Genomic DNA, 21,967 nt, shown 5'->3' with positions numbered 1-21,967 from the left:
ACATTTTAAGTTGTAGACAGACACAACTGAAAGATACTTACACATAGCTTTCAGTCACAGCCTTCATAAAAAAAAAGAGAGAAAACCACACACCATTCATTCACGCAAGTAAGCACACCTCACGCACACATGACCTTCAATTTGATTGGTTTGATAGAAATAAATTAGGGGCAATTATGAGTGACAGTGAGTACGCACTATATATTATAAGGATAATTAAAATCTTGTATTGTGGAACAAAGTACTACTGAATCCAGGAAATAAAATGACAAATGAGATAAAAATAAAATAAAAAGGAGTTAGACAGATTGTTGTCTTGGCCCGTTCTTTTGACATTTATACTGAAAATGACCTTAAAAATTGAAAATCGTATAATTATCCAGATTTAAATAAGATAAACACACCAATCTAAGTGGATCACTGTTTGCAGGTGATAAAGTAATAATATAAAAAACAGAAGATGACCTCCAGTTAGCAGAACATTGGCAAATGATGTATGTAGAGAATTCTGTCCTGAAATTTCATTACATGAGATGAAGGTTATGGGTTTTCGTGGTAAATACCATGTGCGGTCAAGAATGGTAATTAACACCAAATTAATTGAACAGGTGCCATATTTGAAATATCTGGGTTGTAACACAAGTTATGATTATAATAATGATATAGCTGGAAAGCTGCACAAATAAGCAGAACAGTTAACTGTATAATTGAAAAAGAAACAAAAATTAAATTTTGGAAGACTATGCTGACAAAATTATTGTTGTGTAGAAGCAAAAGTTGAAAAGTAACAGAAGACTGAATTTGGCACAAACATGATGAATAAATTTAAAAAGTGATTACTGATCTTGGAGACCTGTTGATATAGGTTGATAGAAACTTGAAATTGTGGATGTCCATCAGACATTCATATAGTGTCTTGAGCTTTAAAGGAAACGTATTGTGTGCGTATATTAATTGCATATTGTGGGGAAAGCAAAAAGCAATTAGAGGACAATACATGCCAATACATTGCTTCTCTTTCCTAACAGTTATTGCACTGACTTATACAGTTTACTGAGAAGTTATGTTTTCTCATCAGCAACAAATGCTGCAGTGGAAAGATTTAGAGATTTGAACAAATGTGGTTATTTAACATAGCCATAAATAAAATATTTGGTTTAATCCTATGTGCCGTATGATTTTGGACCTGTTTTAATTGTGTAAAAAGACACTCATGTTCTATATGTGTGGTCACACTGGAGTTTTTAATAGGTCTCACACTTCTCCCTTCTAAAGTATATCATTGTTCCAAAATAAAGAAAGTTAAGTGGAATTATCATTTTATTTGCCAACTGCATCTTCACATAAAACTATTGTGATCATAGCCGTTTCCTGCATTTGATTCTAAGAAGTCTTGAAGAATTTAATAAAAGTGTTGAATAAAGATAAAAGTTATTGTAGCTATCTCAGATTCACTCCAAATTTTATTGTTGTGGAGTATGATCATTTCATATAAATGTTTGGTTTTTTTTAAGCCAACTCAATTTTCAAATAGACTGTTCTTACAATTTCTGTTGTTCACTTTAGTCTAGAAGTCAACTACTACATTGACAGGTATACACAAAGCCTCAGCCTAAAAGATGCAGTCTTGAACATTTGAGTGGTTGATATTTTGTTAGTTGTACATATGTGTTTTTTACATTAATAAGTCTCTTTCTAAGGTGGTGTCAATAAGTAAGAAGCTATATATGCTTATTCAAGTAATTTTAATATAAATGCAATACAAGTAAATTTTACTGTCTTGCTGTTAGTTGGACTTATGCCAACTGTTTTATGTGAAAATACTGGAATTAATTAAAGTATAATTATTTCACTTTAAGGACAAGAAAGAATATTCAGTTTTCAGAATAACAAAAAGAATAATGGTGATATTATTTTACATCCGTTGACCAAAATAAGAGCTTTAGAAATGTGTAAAAATGATGATAATGAAAAATACTGGATAATATTAATGTTTTATGTGCAAGATATTAAACAAATGCAGACAGAAAGAATAATTATCATCATACTGTTCTTGTTTTTTCTTCTAAATTTGCTTTAAATATTGTTCTTAAAATCAAGAAATATATATATGAAATCCAAACAGAGTAATATGAAAGCATTTTGTATAGATGAATTATTACTGTAAATCCAAAATAAAGAGTTATAATTCCAACTCCATTGAAAGTGGATCTGTACTGTTTAGAATATGTCCAGCATATGTAAATAGTTGTGCTATTGTGTATCATGTTTTGTGTGATGCAACAAGCAACTGTGAGCAATATGTATATGGACATAGCTTGTTGCACAAGCTGCTTTGTTTTCAAATATTTTAGTGATGAGAAACCTTTTATAATTTGCTATTTTTATCCACATGACTTTTGTGTGTGAGATCAGCGTACATGAACATGTTTCACAACAACAGATTTTAAGACCTGAAGATGACAGCATAGTCTGTTTAACCAATTGTCTTAAGTTAAAAAAAAGAGAAAATTCAATCAAGTTGTGGTAAACTGTGCTGTTAATTGAGCATGGGTGAGAAATACAACATGCTACAAAAGAAACTGTCATAGAGGTTTTTTCCAGAGGTTTTTTCTTTCCCTCTCTTATTTGTATCAATAATTTGGTTTATTCTTTATCATGTGCTTCATGGAACATGTTGAAATGATGTTCTCTCAATGTAAATTGCCTATTATTATTTCATAGTTCTCCTATTGGTAGTGTATATCTTGTCATTAGAGGATAATGAAAGTTCCATGATTGGGTATTAAGATGAGTGATCAGCCTTGAAAGGAGCATAAACTAAGATTTAGTTTCTTAGCTACTTGATTGTTAAGTGTGTTTATGACACAATATTAGTGGAGTTAGTGACTTTTTTCTTCTTTTTCTCTTCTGTATTTTTGCCTGTTAGTTGACATAGTTTACATGGTTTCAAAGGTATTTCCTTACAACTATAATCAGATGTTCTTGTAGCACCTATAAGACCAGCAAAGCGAATACAAGACCTAACTAAACATGAAATATCAGATTTATTCAGTGCTGTGCAAAAAGTGCAGAAGTCTGTGGAAAATGAGTACAAAGCAAACTCGTCCACAATTACAGTTCAAGATGGAGTTGATGCTGGGCAGCATGTGTTTGTAAGTCTGTTTCCTCTACCTATTTTAATTGTACAGTATGTTTAATTATTTAATTAGGGTGCCTCTGTGGGTACTATTTTTTCTCTCTTACTCTGGTATTACACAAACATTATCAACATTCTTTTTGATATCACTGGCTACATAACCGGATATGAATGCTGCAGACACAACATTTCAATAAGTGCAGTGTACTTCTGTAGCAGTGATGATAAAGTGTAGAGCTGTGTGGGCTGAGTGCCAGTATGAAATAAAGGAGGACAGATAATCTTGGGTGTATGAGACCGTGTATCTGGCTGTTGTTACAATCAACCATTTGCTGCTCAGTGACTGCTAAGAACTGCTGTTTTTGGTGGCTAGTAAGGAAGTGTTGTTCACCTTAATTGTGCTGTAGGATTGTACCGAATTTAACAGAACAAGGAACAATTCCAGTATTTTAACGATAACCTTCTGGGAGGATGTTTTATTTGTGTCGCAACTATTCCAATATAGGTAAATGTTTTCTAGTGATGCACCTACATAGCAATTCTTCATTTTAGTTGTACTTGACTTGTAATATCAGTTGTCTATGTGGAAAAATTTCATTGCCCATTAGACATAAACATTACTAATTCATAACTGAAGAGCTCTGAAAGTGATTTGGATTTCTCTAGCTAAAAATGTGAGTTGTTGTTGCTGTTACTGTTATTGTTATCTACAGTGCAAAGATTGGTTTGATGAAGCTCTGCGCACTTGTTTACACACACACACCATCATCATCATCATCATCATCATCACCATCATCATCATCAGAATTTCCTTCCAGCGCACCGGGTAGGAACTTGGTGAATGATATGCCTCCATTGGTTTTTGTCTTGGTATAGCTTTTCCCTCTCCACTACATCCCATGTTACTCATCTCCTCTTGATATCTTTCTTAACCTGGTCTGTCCATCTCATTCTAGGCTGCCCAACTGGTCTTCTTCCTGGTACCTCCATGACCAAATACTGGTGTGGGGTTTGAATTGGGTGCATTCTCTCCATGTGACCAAACCACTTCAGTCTCTAAGCACTCGTCCTCTCCTCTGTTGTCAATGTCACCTGCAGGTCTCTCCTTACATAATCATTCCTGACTCTCTCTCTCCTAGTTTTTTGTAGAGCTGACCTAAGGAACTTAATTTCACATGCTTGCATTTGACTCTCTTCCCTCTTATTTATGACACAGTCCTCTAGGCTATACATCAGGATTGGCAGGAGGAAGTTTTATAAATGGTCTGTTTTGCTCTTTGATGTACTTCCTGGTCCCACATTAGATTTCGTACTTGCTGGAAGAAGCTAGATTCGTTTGTAATTCTGTTTGAGACTTTTAGTTTGGAACTTCCATCATGTGATACGATGCTTTTCACACATTCAACCTTCTCCCCCTCCAGTATGATGTGACAAGGTGTGGGTGTCCTGCTCATCTTCATTACCACTGTCTTGTTCCTACTCACAGTTAATGTGAATATTTTAAATTTTGTGTTCCAGTTACCTTGTCTCCTCTGAACCTCCATTTCCGCCTCTCCCCAAATGGCGATGTCATCAGCAAAAACGAAAGGATTGAGATCTTCATTTTCTTCTGCCTTGATTTCTTTCATGAATGTGTCGATAAGTGTAATGAAGAGTAAAGGGGAGAGCGAACTGCCTTGCTGAACCTCTCTCTTTGTCTTAAACCATTTTGATCTTCCACGTCATACTATTTGTACACTGCTCTCACAACCCTTGTACAGCATCTGGACTTTTTAAATTAATGAATCAGGAACATTATGTTTTCTCAGCATTCCCATATTTTATCCCTTGGTACACTGTCATATGCTTTTTCCAAATCCATGAATACTACTATCAAGTCCTTTCCTTTTTCCCAATACTTTTCCATTTACTGACAGAGGGAGAAAATGAGATCTATTGTTCCCCTATTACTTCTGAACCCACGCTGTTCTAGAATTTTACCAATCTTTTTTTCTATGACCTTTCCCGTTATCTTAAGGCAGTGTGATATAGTCTGTCGGTAAACTGAAGAGCCAGCGAGCGAGTCCCCACTCTGCCAACCCAGTTACGTCACCGGGCTTTTCTACAGGCTGTTTCACAATGTAGTACCGGCCCTGCCGCGGCGTGCACTTTAAATCTGTGGCGACTCCGTGTACAAATACTTCGCGGCTGAGTTTATTTTTAGACAAATGCATTAATACCATAAGGAATACAAAAAACTATAGCTTCTTTCGAAACACAACATTATAGAGTAAATAATATAAACATAAGAACGGAAGTCAGGATTCTACTACAAACATAGCACCGGATGGCTGTTCATGTGAATGTATGTTCCTCTATTGCTATTCGTAAAACGAACCCCATATAGTACAATCAATATGTAGAATTTAAGGCTTGTTCCTACTTTGTGTTTCTACTAAGAGGTAGAAGTTTTCTTTGAAGGACTGCGAGGCGGCGCAGTGGCTAGCACAGTGGACTCGCATTCGGGAGGAAGACGGTTCAATCCCGTGTCCGGCCATCCTGATTTAGGTTTTCCGTGATTTCCCTAAATTGCTCCAGGTAAATGGCAGAATGGTTCCTGTGAAAAGGCATGTGCGACTTCCTTTCCCGTCCTTTCCTAATCCTATGAGACTGATGATGTCACTGTCTGGTCTCCTCCCGCAAACGAACCAACCCCAACCCTACTACACTGAAACTTAACAATTCTTGCAACATGAAGAGTGTTTGAAAAGTAAGCAGAAATTTATAATTTTGTGTGTTCTGTTAGTCCGATTCACACTACTTTTTTTATCACTGTATTCATAAACATGTCTCAAAAGTATGTGTACAATGTTATGCGTATTGGGTATTTCCTCTGTTGTCAGTTGTCAAAAAGGTTACATGTGTTGTGGTAGCATCAACGAATATTTGTTTTGTATAAAAATAGATTAGAGAACCTGCATTAAATTTTGTTATATGAATGGAATAAAGTGTATGAAATGTTTAGAAACGTTAAATATTGCTTTTGGTGAACCTGTTATGAGTAAACCAAGGGCATACAAGTGGTACAAAAATTTCAAAGCAGGCCTTAAAAAACAGCAGTTTTACAAGCATGGATGAGATAGAAATGCACGGTTAAGAGACCTATAAAATAGCCCGAAACCAAGCGAGGTGGCGCAGTGGTTAGACACTGGACTCATATTTGGGAGGACGACACTTCAATACTGCGTCCAGCCATCCTGATTTAGGGTGGCCATGATTTCCCTAAATTGCTCCAATCAAATGCCGGGATGGTTCCATTCAAAGGGCACGGCCGACTACCTTCCCCATCCTTCCCTAATCCATGAGACCGATGACCTCGCTGTCTAGTCTCCTTCCCCAAACAACCCAACTAGCCCGAAGAAACAGTTCCTAAAGTGTTTCAGGAATTGGAAAAAGCACTGGCATAAGTCTACAGTATGAAATGAGAAATAGTTTGAAGAGGATAACATTGCTGTAGATTAAGAAAGTTCCTACCAAAAAAATAAAAATTAATATGTGAACGCAACTCGTAGGTCAAGCTTTTTACTTAGAAGTCCAGAATCGGTGTACATGTTTCGAAGAAAATTTCAGCAGTGTTTGGAATATCTATTGGGTACATGTTGTAACCAATTTGTCTTAGGATCAGGTGAATCGTGTCCAAGATAGAGATTTAGTGTTCCGTAAGCATCAAAGGTTTTACATGATTTTGATACTGTCTATAACGATGGGTTTTCTCCCAAAATTATTAGTTTTCCTTCGTGGCAATTCCAGTAAACCATGTGGCCTATTTTCATGCTCCTTCCTCATGCATCCTATTGCCCATGGCTGACGTTAGATAAATTTCCGCCCTTTGATTGACACTGGTAATATTATTATAGTTATAGTCCCATTGGGGTCACCTCTTTAATACATGCTGTAATAAAATAAGAGATGATTGAATGCTCATTACTCCGCAAATACCTCCTCTTCTTCATATTCTACACATTTTCTTGCAATGCTAGACGATTTTCCATCACCTCCAGATATCGAAGCATATCAGTAACTGACTGACACTGGCAACTAAGATCCCACTAACAGAAACGACGTATATCATCGCACGCCAATCTACACCGCTAGACAGGTAACGGGCAACAGATTTTGGGTGCCCCTGTAGGCCGGTGGCAGCGTTCTTCCGGGAAAGTCCGCTTCCCACACCAAAAGCGCTGCTCGCTCTTCAGTTTACAGAAAACTATAACAGTGTGATTCCTTAGTAGTTGGTGCACTTCTTTCTGCTACCTTTCTTGAACAATGGTATTATAATTCCTTTTTTCCATTCATCCGGCACTTTGTTTTCTTTCCATATCACCCCCAGTACCCAGTGGAACCATTGTATCCCATGGATTACTGCGGTTTTAATCATATCTGCTGTCAGCTCATCTACTCCAGCCACCTTCCCACTTTTCATCTATTTCAGAGAATTCTCAATTTCTAACCAAGAGATTGGATCCTGCTCCTCCTCTAATTCAATGACTTCAGTGTCACTTTCTTGAGCACCTTCCCCATTTTTCATCTCTTCTCTGATATCTTCCACGTTCCTGATAATATCCCCATCCTCTGTTTCAATCGCCTTTATGTCTTCTCTGTCAGATCTTTTACTTTTCAGTAACCCAAATAGCAGTTTTTGGTTCTCTTTGCAATCAGGGTGAATATTTCCCAACTCTTCTTGTTGTGGTTGGCAGGAGAGCCAACACCGTGTTACTAAAGGAAATGCTCACGTTTTAGCTCACGCAGGCTGGCATGAGGTCTGGAACATGACAAGGGAATTAGAATTGAGAAAAACGGACGTAGCTGGTGGAGTACTTAACTTTAATCCATTAATGATTAATGTCGCTCGTGACAGTACATGATTCACAATATCAATGGTAACTGAATATGACGCCTTGCTAGGTTGTAGCAAATAACATAGCTGAAGGCTGTGCTATCATCTCGGCAAATGAGAGCGTATTTTGTCAGTGAACCATCGCTAGCAAAGTCGGCTGTACGACTGGGGTGAGTGCTAGGAAGTCTCTCTAGACCTGCCATGTGGCGGCGCTCGGTCTGCAATCACTGATAGTGGCAACACGCGGGTCCGACGTATAATACCGGACTGTGGCCGATTTAAAGGCTACCACCTAGCAAGTGTGGTGTCTAGTGGTGACACCACACTTCTCCTTTTCTTCTTTCACAATTCTCTTTACTTGGAGTTTCTTTTGTTGGTATTCCTTCTCCAGTGTTGTTAACTTGTGTTCATCTTTTGGCACTAGGCCCTGGTTCTGATTTCTGTTTTCAAACTCCATGTTTTTCTTTATCATATTTAATTGCATCTTTTACTCTATTGTTCCACCAACTGGTTTCTTTGTCCTTCACGTTACCCTTTGTTTTGCCTCATATCTGCACAGTTCTATTAATTGTTGATGTTTTAAAGAGGTTCTACTCTTCCTCTACACTACCTCTTTCAGTTATTGGCAGCTTTTGTGCTTCTAGATTTTAGATACTTTTTTTATTTTATTCTTCTGTCAACTGCCATTCCTTAATTTTTGGCATTCTTTGTACAGTATTCAAACTTTTCTTCTTCTAATTTAGATCAACTACTAGTAACCTGTGGCCACTATCCAAGTATGGTATGACTTGGTGTCCCTTATTTTTCTCCAATTAATTTGTTTGTTAATTGTCTTAGATTTGCTATCCCAGCCATATCTAGTAATCTTATGGCTATCTTGTTTCTTGAAGAATGTATGCTTCACTAGAAGATTATTTCTTATGCACAGATTTAGAATTTCTTCACCCTCAACATTTCGTCTTCTGTATCCATTTCTATCCGTGCCAATCTGAGCATTCAGATCCCCAATTATCATGATGTTGTCTTCTCTTGATGTTGTCTTCTCTTACTAGGTCTTCCTGTTCTACACACACACACACACACACACACACACACACACACACACACACATATCCCCTCTTCATTATTCCTTGAAACATCAAGAGTTGTTCTGTCATCCCCTTTTTTAATCATCAAGTTTCATAAATCTCTTTTTACCCCAATTCTATTCAGTACTACTTCATTAATTTTTGATATAACTATCTAATCCTCTTCACTCTTCTGTAAAATCACATTTCAGTAATTTCTGTTCCCTTCTTGTTAATTATCATAATCATTTCACTTACACAAATACCTTCAGAAAAGGTTTCATAATACTAAAATTTATATCAAATGTTTACATATTTCTCTCTTCCAGAAAAAACTTTTTTTGCTGTTGTCAATCTGCATGTTATATCCTCTCAACTTAGACTGGCCTATTAATTTTCCTGCCCATGCAATAAAACTCATGTACTACAGTTACTGTCTCATTCACTAATCAAATTCCTTCAACATCACCATATTTAATTCAACTACATCCTATCATCCTTGTTTTACTTCTGCTGATGTCTTTCTCATACCTTCCTTTTGAGACATTATGCAGTCTAAATAAAAAGTTTTCGGGCATTCAGCTGTGTCAAGTTATTAAAATTACATAAGTTTTCAGACAAGCACTGATTGGCCATTGTCAAGTGGTGAAGGAGTGTTTGGCCCAAAGCTCACGTAATGTAGGCTTTTAGATCCAGCTGAAAACGTGAGAACTTTGTATTCAGTGTTACTGCTGTGAGACTCTGCAGTCTTACGCTACACATTCTGTTCACCTGTTCATCCAGTTTCTTTGCTGTCACTGATAGTGCTGCAATATCACTGACAAACCTCAGTGTTTTTATTTCTCTCTATCAACTTTAATTCTGTTTGCTAATTTCTTTTTGGTTTCCTTTATGCATGCTCAATTTACAAATTGAGTAATAAAAGGTGTAGGCTTACAATTCTGCCTCGCACTGTCCTTATTTGAGGCACTAACATGGGAAAGCATGTAAGTCATAAAAGCTACATTTTACCTAAGCAGAAAACATTTTTGGTCATATTAAAAAAGATTTTCAGTTGTATAAATTGATTATGAAACCTACGAAACTCATGTAACACAAATTCATCCCCCACAAACACATGTAACTTCTCCCTGTATTATCAAGAAGCAGACATAGATAGTAATTTCACAACTTTATTATTTATATTCATATTCCATGGATCATAATTGTGACATCTTGCTGTATATGGAATGAATTAGTTTTATAATTAAAGTATATCTAGAAAATATAGCAACATCCTGACCATTTACACAATTTCTTAAGTGTTTTTTTTTCTTTTTTTTTGTGTCTGTTCAGTGTCTCTCTCACCTTTCTTTGACACACACACACACACACACAAAATAATACTACAACAGGAGCATGGAATAGTTCCATTCAAAAATAACTACCACACATGTTAATATATTTATCCCACTGGAATGGTTGGTCGCTGACAGATCCACAGCTGAACCCATTGTTTTACTTCCTCACCCGACTGAAACGGAAGTCTGTGCATGTCCTTCTTCAGGTTACCAACAGGGTGAAAATTATGTGCTGTAGGGAGGATGTTGCAATGTTTCCCATCCAAATTGCTGAAGCATTGCCTTTGTCCAATAGGCAATGTGAGGTTAGGCATTATTGTGCAACTTCAACTGCAGATGCCCTCTGCTTATAAACTTCCTCTACGTAGGCAGATCAACACCTTCAACCCATTACATCCAGTCTCCCGCCCTTCATCAAAGACACCAACCACTTTCTCGAACGCCTGGAATCCTTACCCAGTCTGTTACCCCCGGAAACCATCCTTGTAACCATTGATGCCACTTCCCTATACACAAATATCCCGCACGTCCAGGGCCACGCTGCAATGGAGCACTTCCTTTCACGCCGATCACCGGCCACCCTACCTAAAACCTCTTTCCTCTTTCCTCTTCACCTTAGCCATCTTCATCCTGACCCACAACTTCTTCACTTTTGAAGGCCAGACATACCAACAATTAAAGGGAACAGCCATGGGTACCAGGATGGCCCCCTCATATGCCAACCTATTTATGGGCCACTTAGAGGAAGCCTTCTTGGTTACCCAAGCCTGCCAACCCAAAGTTTGGTACAGATTTATTGATGACATCTTCATGATCTGGACTCACAGTGAACAACAACTCCAGAATTTCCTCTCCAACCTCAACTCCTTTGGTTCCATCAGATTCACCTGGTCCTACTCCAAATCCCATGCCACTTTCCTTGACGTTGACCTCCATCTGTCCAATGGCCAGCTTCATACATCCGTCCACATCAAACCCACCAACAAGCAACAGTACCTCCATTATGACAGCTGCCACCCATTCCATATCAAACGGTCTCTTCCCTACAGCCTAGGCTTTGTGGCAAATGAATCTGCTCCAGTCCTGAATCCCTGAACCATTACACCAACAACCTGAAAACAGCTTTCGCATCCCGCAACTACCCTCCCGACCTGGTACAGAAGCAAATAACCAGAGCCACTTCCTCATTCCCTCAAACCCAGAACCTCTCACAGAAGAACCCCAAAAGTGCCCCACTTGTGACAGGATACTTCCCGGGACTGGATCAGACTCTGAATGTGGCTATCCAGCAGGGATACGACTTCCTCAAATCCTGCCCTGAAATGAGATCCATCCTTCATGAAATCCTCCCCACTCCACCAAGTGTGTCTTTCTGTCGTCCACCTAACCATCGTAACCTCTTGGTTCATCCCAATGAAATCCCCAAACCATCTTCCCTACCCTCTGGCTCCTACCCTTGTAACTACCCCCGGTGTAAAACCTGTCCCATGCACCCTCCCACCACCACCTACTCCAGTCCTGTAACCCGGAAGGTGTACACGATCAAAGGCAGAGCCACGTGTGAAAGCACCCACGTGATTTACCAACTGACCTGCCTACACTGTGACGCTTTCTATATGGGAATGACCAGCAACAAACTGTCAATTCGCATGAATGGACACAGGCAGACAGTGTTTGTTGGTAATGAGGATCACCCTGTGGCTAAACATGCCTTGGTGCACGGCCAGCACATCTTGGCACAGTGTTACACCGTCCGGGTTATCTGGATACTTCCCACTAACACCAACTTATCCGAACTCCGGAGATGGGAACTTGCCCTTCTATATATCCTCTCTTCCCGTTATCCACCAGGCCTCAATCTTCGCTAATTTCAAGTTGCCGCCGCTCATACCTCACCTGTCTTTCAACAACTTCTTTGCCTCTGCACTTCCGCCTCGACTGGGTGAAAGGAACTGAAGCTGTGAAATAGTATTCACGAGTTTACACGAAATGTTTGTAAACTTGGAACAATGGATTTTATAGCAGCGGTTATGTTGAAAGCGTTGAAAATTTTAGGTTATGGTTTGGAAGTAAATTACGTATTATTGAGTATAATTAGGCAGGATAAAATGTATGGTAGATTACGGAAAAATGGAAGATGAATACAAAGTGAAACTTCTTGTACAAACGAAAAGAGAAAGTAAGACGATAGAGAAGATTTCGAAATGCAACAGAGACAATAACAAACGTAATTGTTGGGTTCAAATTAATGATGATGTAAATAAAATAGAAAGAAACTTCCACATGGGAAAAATGTATTAAAAACAAAGATTCCAAGACTTCCCAAGCGGGAAAGCGCCGGCAGACAGGCACATGAACAAAACACACAAACACACATACAGAATTACTAGCTTTCGCAACCGATGGTTGCTTCTTCAGGAAGGAGAGGGAAAGACGAAAGGATGTGGGTTTTAACTCCCAGGTTCAACCAAACTGCCCTTGTCAAAGATTTACTGTCCTACACTCGTACTCTCTGCTGGAAATATCACTTTGCCACGAAGAAAAACAATCCTGATCCCACTCCTAATGATCCAACTCCCCAAGACACTATCCAAATTGAACCCTGCCTGCAACAGTTCCGTCCTCCATCACAGCGGGACCCACCTCCTCTTCCTCAAAATCACCCTCTCCAAACCTTCCAGGAATTTCTCATTTCCAGCCTTGCCTCTCAATCATTCTTGAAAAACCTGAATCCTACTCCCAACATCACCACAGCCGAAGCCCAGGCTATCCGTGATCTGAAAGCTGACCGATCCATCATCATTCTTCCGGCTGACAAGGGTTCCACGACCGTGGTACTTGATCGTCGGGAGTATGTGGCTGAGGGACTGCGTCAGCTTTCAGACAACTCTACATACAAAGTTTGCCAAGGTAATCCCATTCCTGATGTCCAGGCGGAGCTTCAAGGAATCCTCAGAACCTTAGGCCCCCTACAAAACCTTTCACCTGACTCCATCAAACTCCTCACCCCACCGACACCTCGCACTCCTACCTTCTACCTACTTCCTAAAATCCACAAACCCAAACATCCTGGCCGCCCCATTGTAGCTGGTTACTAAGCCCCCACAGAACGTATCTCTGCCTACGTAGATCAACACCTTCAACCCATTACATGCAGTCTCCCATCCTTCATCAAAGACACCAACGACTTTCTCGAACGCCTGGAATCCGTACCCAGTCTGTTACCCCCGGAAACCATCCTTGTAACCATTGATGCCACTTCCCTATACACGAATATCCCGCACGTCCAGTGCCTCGCTGCAATGGAGCACTTCCTTTCACGCCGATCACCTGCCACCCTACCTAAAACCTCTTTCCTCGTCACCTTAGCCAGCTTCATCCTGACCCACAACTTCTTCACTTTCGAAGGCCAGACGTACCAACAATTATAGGGAACAGCCATGGGTACCAGGATGGCCCCCTCGTATGCCAACCTATTTATGGGTCGCTTAGAGGAAGCCTTCTTGGTTACCCAAGCCTGCCAACCCGAAGTTTGGTACATATTTATTGATGACATCTTCATGATCTGGACTCACAGTGAAGAACAACTACAGAATTTCCTCTCCAACCTCAACTCCTTTGGTTCCATCAGATTCACCTGGTCCTACTCCAAATCCCATGCCACTTTCCTAGACGTTGACCTCCATCTGTCCAATGGCCAACTGCACACATCCGTCCACATCAAACCCGCCAACAAGCAACAGTACCTCCATTATGACAGCTGCCACCCATTCCATATCAAACGGTCCCTTCCCTACAGCCTAGGCTTTCGTGGCAAACGAATCTGCTCCAGTCCTGAATCCCTCGACCATTACACCAACAACCTGAAAACAGCTTTCGCATCCCGCAACTACCCTCCGAACCTGGTACAGAAGCAGATAACCAGAGCCACCTCCTCATCCCCTCAAACCCAGAACCCCTCACAGAAGAACCCCAAAAGTGCCCCACTTGTGACAGGATACTTCCCGGGACTGGATCAGACTCTGAATGTGGCTATCCAGCAGGGATACGACTTCCTCAAATCCTGCCCTGAAATGAGATCCATCCTTCATGAAATCCTCCCCACTCCACCAAGTGTGTCTTTCTGTCGTCCACCTAACCATCATAACCTCTTGGTTCATCCCTATGAAATCCCCAAACTATCTTCCCTACCCTCTGGCTCCTACCCTTGTAACTACCCCCGGTGTAAAACCTGTCCCATGCACCCGCCCACCACCACCTACTCCAGTCTTGTAACCCGGAAGGTGTACACGATCAAAGGCAGAGCCACGTGTGAAAGCACCCACGTGATTTACCAACTGACCTGCCTACACTGTGACGCTTTCTATGTGGGAATGACCAGCAACAAACTGTCAATTCGCATGAATGGACACAGGCAGACAGTGTTTGTTGGTAATGAGGATCACCCTGTGGCTAAACATGCCTTGGTGCACGGCCAGCACATCTTGGCACAGTGTTTCACCGTTCGAGTTATCTGGATACTTCCCACCAACACCAAACTATCAGAACTCCGGAGATGGGAACTTGCCCTTCAATATATCCTCGCCTCTCGTTATCCACCCCAGGCCTCAATCTCCGCTAATTTCAAGTTGCCGCCGCTCATACCTCACCTGTCTTTCAACAACTTCTTTGCCTCTGCACTTCCGCCTCGACTGGGTGAAAGGAACTGATGCTGTGAAATAGTATTCACGAGTTTACACGAAATGTTTGTAAACTTGGAACAATGGATTTTATAGCAGCGGTTATGTTGAAAGCGTTGAAAATTTTAGGTTATGGTTTGGAAGTAAATTACGTATTATTGAGTATAATTAGGCAGGATAAAATGTATGGTAGATTACGGAAAAATGGAAGATGAATACAAAGTGAAACTTCTTGTACAAACGAAAAGAGAAAGTAAGACGATAGAGAAGATTTCGAAATGCAACAGAGACAATAACAAACGTAATTGTTGGGTTCAAATTAATGATGATGTAAATAAAATAGAAAGGAACTTCCACATGGGAAAAATGTATTAAAAACAAAGATTCCAAGACTTACCAAGCGGGAAAGCGCCGGCAGACAGGCACATGAACAAAACACACAAACACACATACAGAATTACTAGCTTTCGCAACCGATGGTTGCTTCTTCAGGAAGGAGAGGGAAAGACGAAAGGATGTGGGTTTTAACTCCCAGGTTCAACCAAACTGCCCTTGTCAAAGATTTACTGTCCTACACTTGTACTCTCTGCTGGAAATATCACTTTGCCACGAAGAAAAACAATCCTGATCCCACTCCTAATGATCCAACTCCCCAAGACACTATCCAAATTGAACCCTGCCTGCAACAGTTCCGTCCTCCATCACAGCGGGACCCACCTCCTCTTCCTCAAAATCACCCTCTCCAAACCTTCCAGGAATTTCTCATTTCCAGCCTTGCCTCTCAATCATTCTTGAAAAACCTGAATCCTACTCCCAACATCACCACAGCCGAAGCCCAGGCTATCCGTGATCTGAAAGCTGACCGATCCATCATCATTCTTCCGGCTGACAAGGGTTCCACGACCGTGGTACTTGATCGTCGGGAGTATGTGGCTGAGGGACTGCGTCAGCTTTCAGACAACTCTACATACAAAGTTTGCCAAGGTAATCCCATTCCTGATGTCCAGGCGGAGCTTCAAGGAATCCTCAGAACCTTAGGCCCCCTACAAAACCTTTCACCTGACTCCATCAAACTCCTCACCCCACCGACACCTCGCACTCCTACCTTCTACCTACTTCCTAAAATCCACAAACCCAAACATCCTGGCCGCCCCATTGTAGCTGGTTACCAAGCCCCCACAGAACGTATCTCTGCCTACGTAGATCAACACCTTCAACCCATTACATGCAGTCTCCCATCCTTCATCAAAGACACCAACGACTTTCTCGAACGCCTGGAATCCGTACCCAGTCTGTTACCCCCGGAAACCATCCTTGTAACCATTGATGCCACTTCCCTATACACGAATATCCCGCACGTCCAGTGCCTCGCTGCAATGGAGCACTTCCTTTCAGCGCCGATCACCTGCCACCCTACCTAAAACCTCTTTCCTCGTCACCTTAGCCAGCTTCATCCTGACCCACAACTTCTTCACTTTCGAAGGCCAGACGTACCAACAATTAAAGGGAACAGCCATGGGTACCAGGATGGCCCCCTCGTATGCCAACCTATTTATGGGTCGCTTAGAGGAAGCCTTCTTGGTTACCCAAGCCTGCCAACCCAAAGTTTGGTACATATTTATTGATGACATCTTCATGATCTGGACTCACAGTGAAGAACAACTACAGAATTTCCTCTCCAACCTCAACTCCTTTGGTACCATCAGATTCACCTGGTCCTACTCCAAATCCCATGCCACTTTCCTAGACGTTGACCTCCATCTGTCCAATGGCCAACTGCACACATCCGTCCACATCAAACCCACCAACAAGCAACAGTACCTCCATTATGACAGCTGCCACCCATTCCATATCAAACGGTCCCTTCCCTACAGCCTAGGCTTTCGTGGCAAACGAATCTGCTCCAGTCCTGAATCCCTCGACCATTACACCAACAACCTGAAAACAGCTTTCGCATCCCGCAACTACCCTCCGAACCTGGTACAGAAGCAGATAACCAGAGCCACCTCCTCATCCCCTCAAACCCAGAACCCCTCACAGAAGAACCCCAAAAGTGCCCCACTTGTGACAGAATACTTCCCGGGACTGGATCAGACCTTGAATGTGGCTCTCCAGCAGGGATACGACTTCCTAAAATCCTGCCCCGAAATGAGATCCATCCTTCATGAAATCCTCCCCACTCCACCAAGAGTGTCTTTCCGCCGTCCACCTAACCTTCGTAACCTCTTGGTTCATCCCTATGAAATCCCCAAACCACCTTCCCTACCCTCTGGCTCCTACCCTTGCAACCGCCCCCGGTGTAAAACCTGTCCTATGCACCCTCCCACCACCACCTACTCCAGTCCTGTAACCCGGAAGGTGTACACGATCAAAGGGAGAGCCACGAGTGAAAGCACCCACGTGATTTACCAACTGACCTGCCTGCACTGTGATGCTTTCTATGTGGGAATGACCAGCAACAAACTGTCCATTCGCATGAATGGACACAGGCAGACAGTGTTTGTTGGTAATGAGGATCACCCTGTGGCTAAACATGCCTTGATGCACGGCCAGCACATCTTGGCACAGTGTTACACCGTCCGAGTTATCTGGATACTTCCCACCAACACCAACCTATCCGATCTCCGGAGATGGGAACTCGCCCTTCAGTATATCCTCTCTTCTCGATATCCGCCAGGCCTCAACCTCCGACATCCTTTCGTCTTTCCCTCTCCTTCCTGAAGAAGCAACCATCGGTTGCGAAAGCTAGTAATTCTGTGTGTGTGTTTGTGTTATATATATATATATTATGATGTAAATAAAATAGAAAGAAACTTCCACATGGGAAAAATATATTAAAAACAAAGATTCCAAGACTTACCAAGTGGGAAAGCGCCGGCAGGCAGGCACATGAACAAAACACACAAACACACACACAGAATTACGAGCTTTCGCAACTTGCAGTTGCTTCGTCAGGAAAGAGGGAAGGAGAGGGAAAAATGAAAGGATGTGGGTTTTAAGGGAGAGGGTAAGGAGTCATTCCAATCCCGGGAGCGGAAAGACTTCCCTTAGGGGGAAAAAAAGGATATATATATGTTGTTGTTGTTGTTGTCTTCAGTCCTGAGACTGGTTTGATGCAGCTCTCCATGCTACTCTATCCTGTGCTAGCTGCTTCATCTCCCAGTACCTACTGCAACCTACATCCTTCTAAATCTGCTTAGTGTACTCATCTCTCGGTCTCCCTCTACGATTTTTACCCTCCACGCTGCCCTCCAATGCTAAATTTGTGATCCCTTGATGCCTCAAAACATGTCCTACCAACCGATCCCTTCTTCTAGTCAAGTTGTGCCACAAACTTCTCTTCTCCCCAATCCTATTCAATACCTCCTCATTAGTTACGTGATCTATCCACCTTATCTTCAGTATTCTTCTGTAGCACCACATTTCGAAAGCTTCTATTCTCTTCTTGTCCAAACTAGTTATCGTCCATGTTTCACTTCCATACATGGCTACACTCCAAACAAATACTTTCAGAAACGACTTCCTGATACATAAATCTATATTCGATGTTAACAAATTTCTCTTCTTCAGAAACGCTTTCCTTGCCATTGCCAGTCTACATTTTATATCCTCTCTACTTCGACCATCATCAGTTATTTTACTTCCTAAATAGCAAAACTCCTTTACTACTTTAAGTGTCTCATTTCCTAATCTAATTCCCTCAGCATCACCCGATTTAATTTGACTACATTCCATTATCCTCGTTTTGCTTTTGTTAATGTTCATCTTATATCCTCCTTTCAAGACACTGTCTATTCCGTTCAACTGCTCTTCCAAGTCCTTTGCTGTCTCTGACAGAATTACAATGTCATCGGCGAACCTCAAAGTTTTTACTTCGTCTCCATGAATTTTAATACCTACTCCAAATTTTTCTTTTGTTTCCTTTACTGCTTGCTCAATATACAGATTGAATAACATCGGGGAGAGGCAACAACCCTGTCTCACTCCTTTCCCAACCACTGCTTCCCTTTCATGCCCCTCGACTCTTATGACTGCCATCTGGTTTCTGTACAAATTATAAATAGCCTTTCGCTCCCTGTATTTTACCCCTGCCACCTTTAGAATTTGAAAAAGGGTATTCCAGTCAACATTGTCAAAAGCTTTCTCTAAGTCTACAAATGCTAGAAACGTAGGTTTGCCTTTTCTTAATCTTTCTTCTAAGATAAGTCGTAAGGTCAGTATTGCCTCACGCGTTCCAACATTTCGACGGAATCCAAACTGATCCTCCCCGAGGTCTGCTTCTACCAGTTTCTCCATTCGTCTGTAAAGAATTCGCGTTAGTATTTTGCAGCTGTGACTTATTAAACTGATAGTTCGGTAATTTTCACATCTGTCAGCACCTGCTTTCTTTGGGATTGGAATTATTATATTCTTCTTGAAGTCTGAGGGTATTTCGCCTGTCTCATACATCTTGCTCACCAGCTGGTAGAGTTTTGTCAGGACTGGCTCTTCCAAGGCCGTCAGTAGTTCTAATGGAATGTTGTCTACTCCGGGGGCCTTGTTTCGACTCAGGTCTTTCAGTGCTCTGTCAAACTCTTCACGCAGTATCGTATCTCCCATTTCGTCTTCATCTACATCCTCTTCCATTTCCATAATATTGTCCTCAAGTTCATCGCCCTTGTATAAACCTTCTATATACTCCTTCCACCTTTCTGCCTTCCCTTCTTTGCTTAGAACTGGGCTGCCATCTGAGCTCTTGATATTCATACACGTGGTTGTCTTCTCTCCAAAGGTCTCTTTAATTTTCCTGTAGGCAGTATCTATCTTACCCCTAGTGAGATAAGCTTCTACATCCTTACATTTGTCCTCTAGCCATCCCTGTTTAGCCATTTTGCACTTCCTGTCGATCTCATTTTTGAGACGTTTGTATTCCTTTTTGCCTGCTTCATTTACTGCATTTTTATATTTTCTCCTTTCATCAATTAAATTCAATATTTCTTCTGTTACCCAAGGATTTCTAGCAGCCCTCGTCTTTGTACCTACTTTATCCTCTGCTGCCTTCACTACTACATCCCTCAGAGCTACCCATTCTTCTTCTACTGTATTTCTTTCCCCTATTCCTGTCAATTGTTCCCTTATGCTCTCCCTGAAACTCTGTACAACCTCTGGTTCTTTCAGTTTATCCAGGTCCCATCTCCTTAATTTCCCACATTTTTGCAGTTTCTTCAGTTTTAATCTACAGGTCATAACCAATAGATTGTGGTCAGAGTCCACATCTGCCCCTGGAAATGTCTTAAAATTTAAAACCTGGCTTCTAAATCTCTGTCTTACCATTATATAATCTATCTGATACCTTTTAGTATCTCCAGAGTTCTTCCACGTATACAACCTTCTTTCATGATTCTTAAACCAAGTGTTAGCTATGATTAAGTTGTGCTCTGTGCAAAATTCTACTAGGCGGCTTCCTCTTTCATTTCTTAGCCCCAATCCATATTCACCTACTATGTTTCCTTCTCTCCCTTTTCCTACACTCGAATTCCAGTCACCCATTACTATTAAATTTTCGTCTCCCTTCACTATCTGAATAATTTCTTTTATTTCATCGTACATTTCTTCAATTTCTTCATCATCTGCAGAGCTAGTTGGCATATAAACTTGTACTACTGTAGTAGGTGTGGGCTTCGTATCTATCTTGGCCACAATAATGCGTTAACTATGCTGTTTGTAGTAGCTTACCCGCATTCCTATTTTCCTATTCATTATTAAACCTACTCCTGCATTACCCCTATTTGATTTTGTGTTTCTAACCCTGTAGTCACCTGACCAGAAGTCTTGTTCCTCCTGCCACCGAACTTCACTAATTCCCACTATATCTAACTTTAACCTATCCATTTCCCTTTTTAAATTTTCTAACCTACCTGCCCGATTAAGTGATCTGACATTCCACGCTCCGATCCGTAGAACGCCAGTTTTCTTTCTTCTGATAACGACATCCTCCTGAGTAATCCCCACCCGGAGATCCGAATGGGGGACTATTTTACCTCCGGAATATTTTACCCAAGAGGATGCCATCATCATTTAATCATACAGTAAAGCTGCATGTCCTCGGGAAAAATTACGGCTGTAGTTTCCCCTTGCTTTCAGCCGTTCGCAGTACCAGCACAGCAAGGCCGTTTTGGTTAATGTTGCAAGGCCAGATCAGTCAATCATCCAGACTGTTGCCCCTGCAACTACTGAAAAGGCTGCTGCCCCTCTTCAGGAACCACACGTTTGTCTGGCCTCTCAACAGATACCCCTCCGTTGTGGTTGCACCTACGGTACGGCCATCTGTATCGCTGAGGCACACAAGCCTCCCCACCAACGGCAAGGTCCATGGTTCATGGGGGGATATATATATATATATATATATATTATGATGTAAATAAAATAGAAAGAAACTTCCACATGGGAAAAATATATTAAAAACAAAGATTCCAAGACTTACCAAGTGGGAAAGCGCCGGCAGACAGGCACATGAACAAAACACACAAACACACACACAGAAATACTAGCTTTCGCAACCGATGGTTGCTTCTTCAGGAAGGAGAGGGAAAGACGAAAGGATGTGGGTTTTAAGGGAGAGGGTAAGGAGTCATTCCAATCCCGGGAGCGGAAAGACTTCCCTTAGGGGAAAAAAAGGACAGGTGTACACTCGCACACACACACATATCCATCCGCACATACACAGACACAAGCAGACATATTTAAAGGCAAAGAGTAAGGGCAGAGATGTCAGTCGAGGCGGAAGTACAGAGGCAAAGAAGTTGTTGAAAGACAGGTGAGGTATGAGCGGCGGCAACTTGAAATTAGCGGAGGTTGAGGCCTGGCGGATATCGAGAAGAGAGGAT

At 41.4% G+C, this 21,967-nt stretch overlaps 1 protein-coding gene across 1 annotated transcript in view; it reads left to right on the top strand.

The window, feature by feature from the left end:
• The window catches only part of LOC126272515 (nitrilase and fragile histidine triad fusion protein NitFhit), a 67,627-nt gene that overhangs the window by 31,862 nt on the left and 13,798 nt on the right, over window positions 1-21,967 (top strand). Inside the window, 1 exon segment of the mRNA XM_049975417.1 lies at window positions 2,980-3,155. Within this exon segment, the coding sequence (XP_049831374.1) occupies window positions 2,980-3,155 (176 nt within the window).

Source organism: Schistocerca gregaria, chromosome 5 (genome assembly GCF_023897955.1).
Source record: "Schistocerca gregaria isolate iqSchGreg1 chromosome 5, iqSchGreg1.2, whole genome shotgun sequence".
NCBI classification, from domain to species: domain Eukaryota; kingdom Metazoa; phylum Arthropoda; class Insecta; order Orthoptera; family Acrididae; genus Schistocerca; species Schistocerca gregaria.
This window is presented reverse-complemented; position numbering and strand designations above follow the sequence as displayed.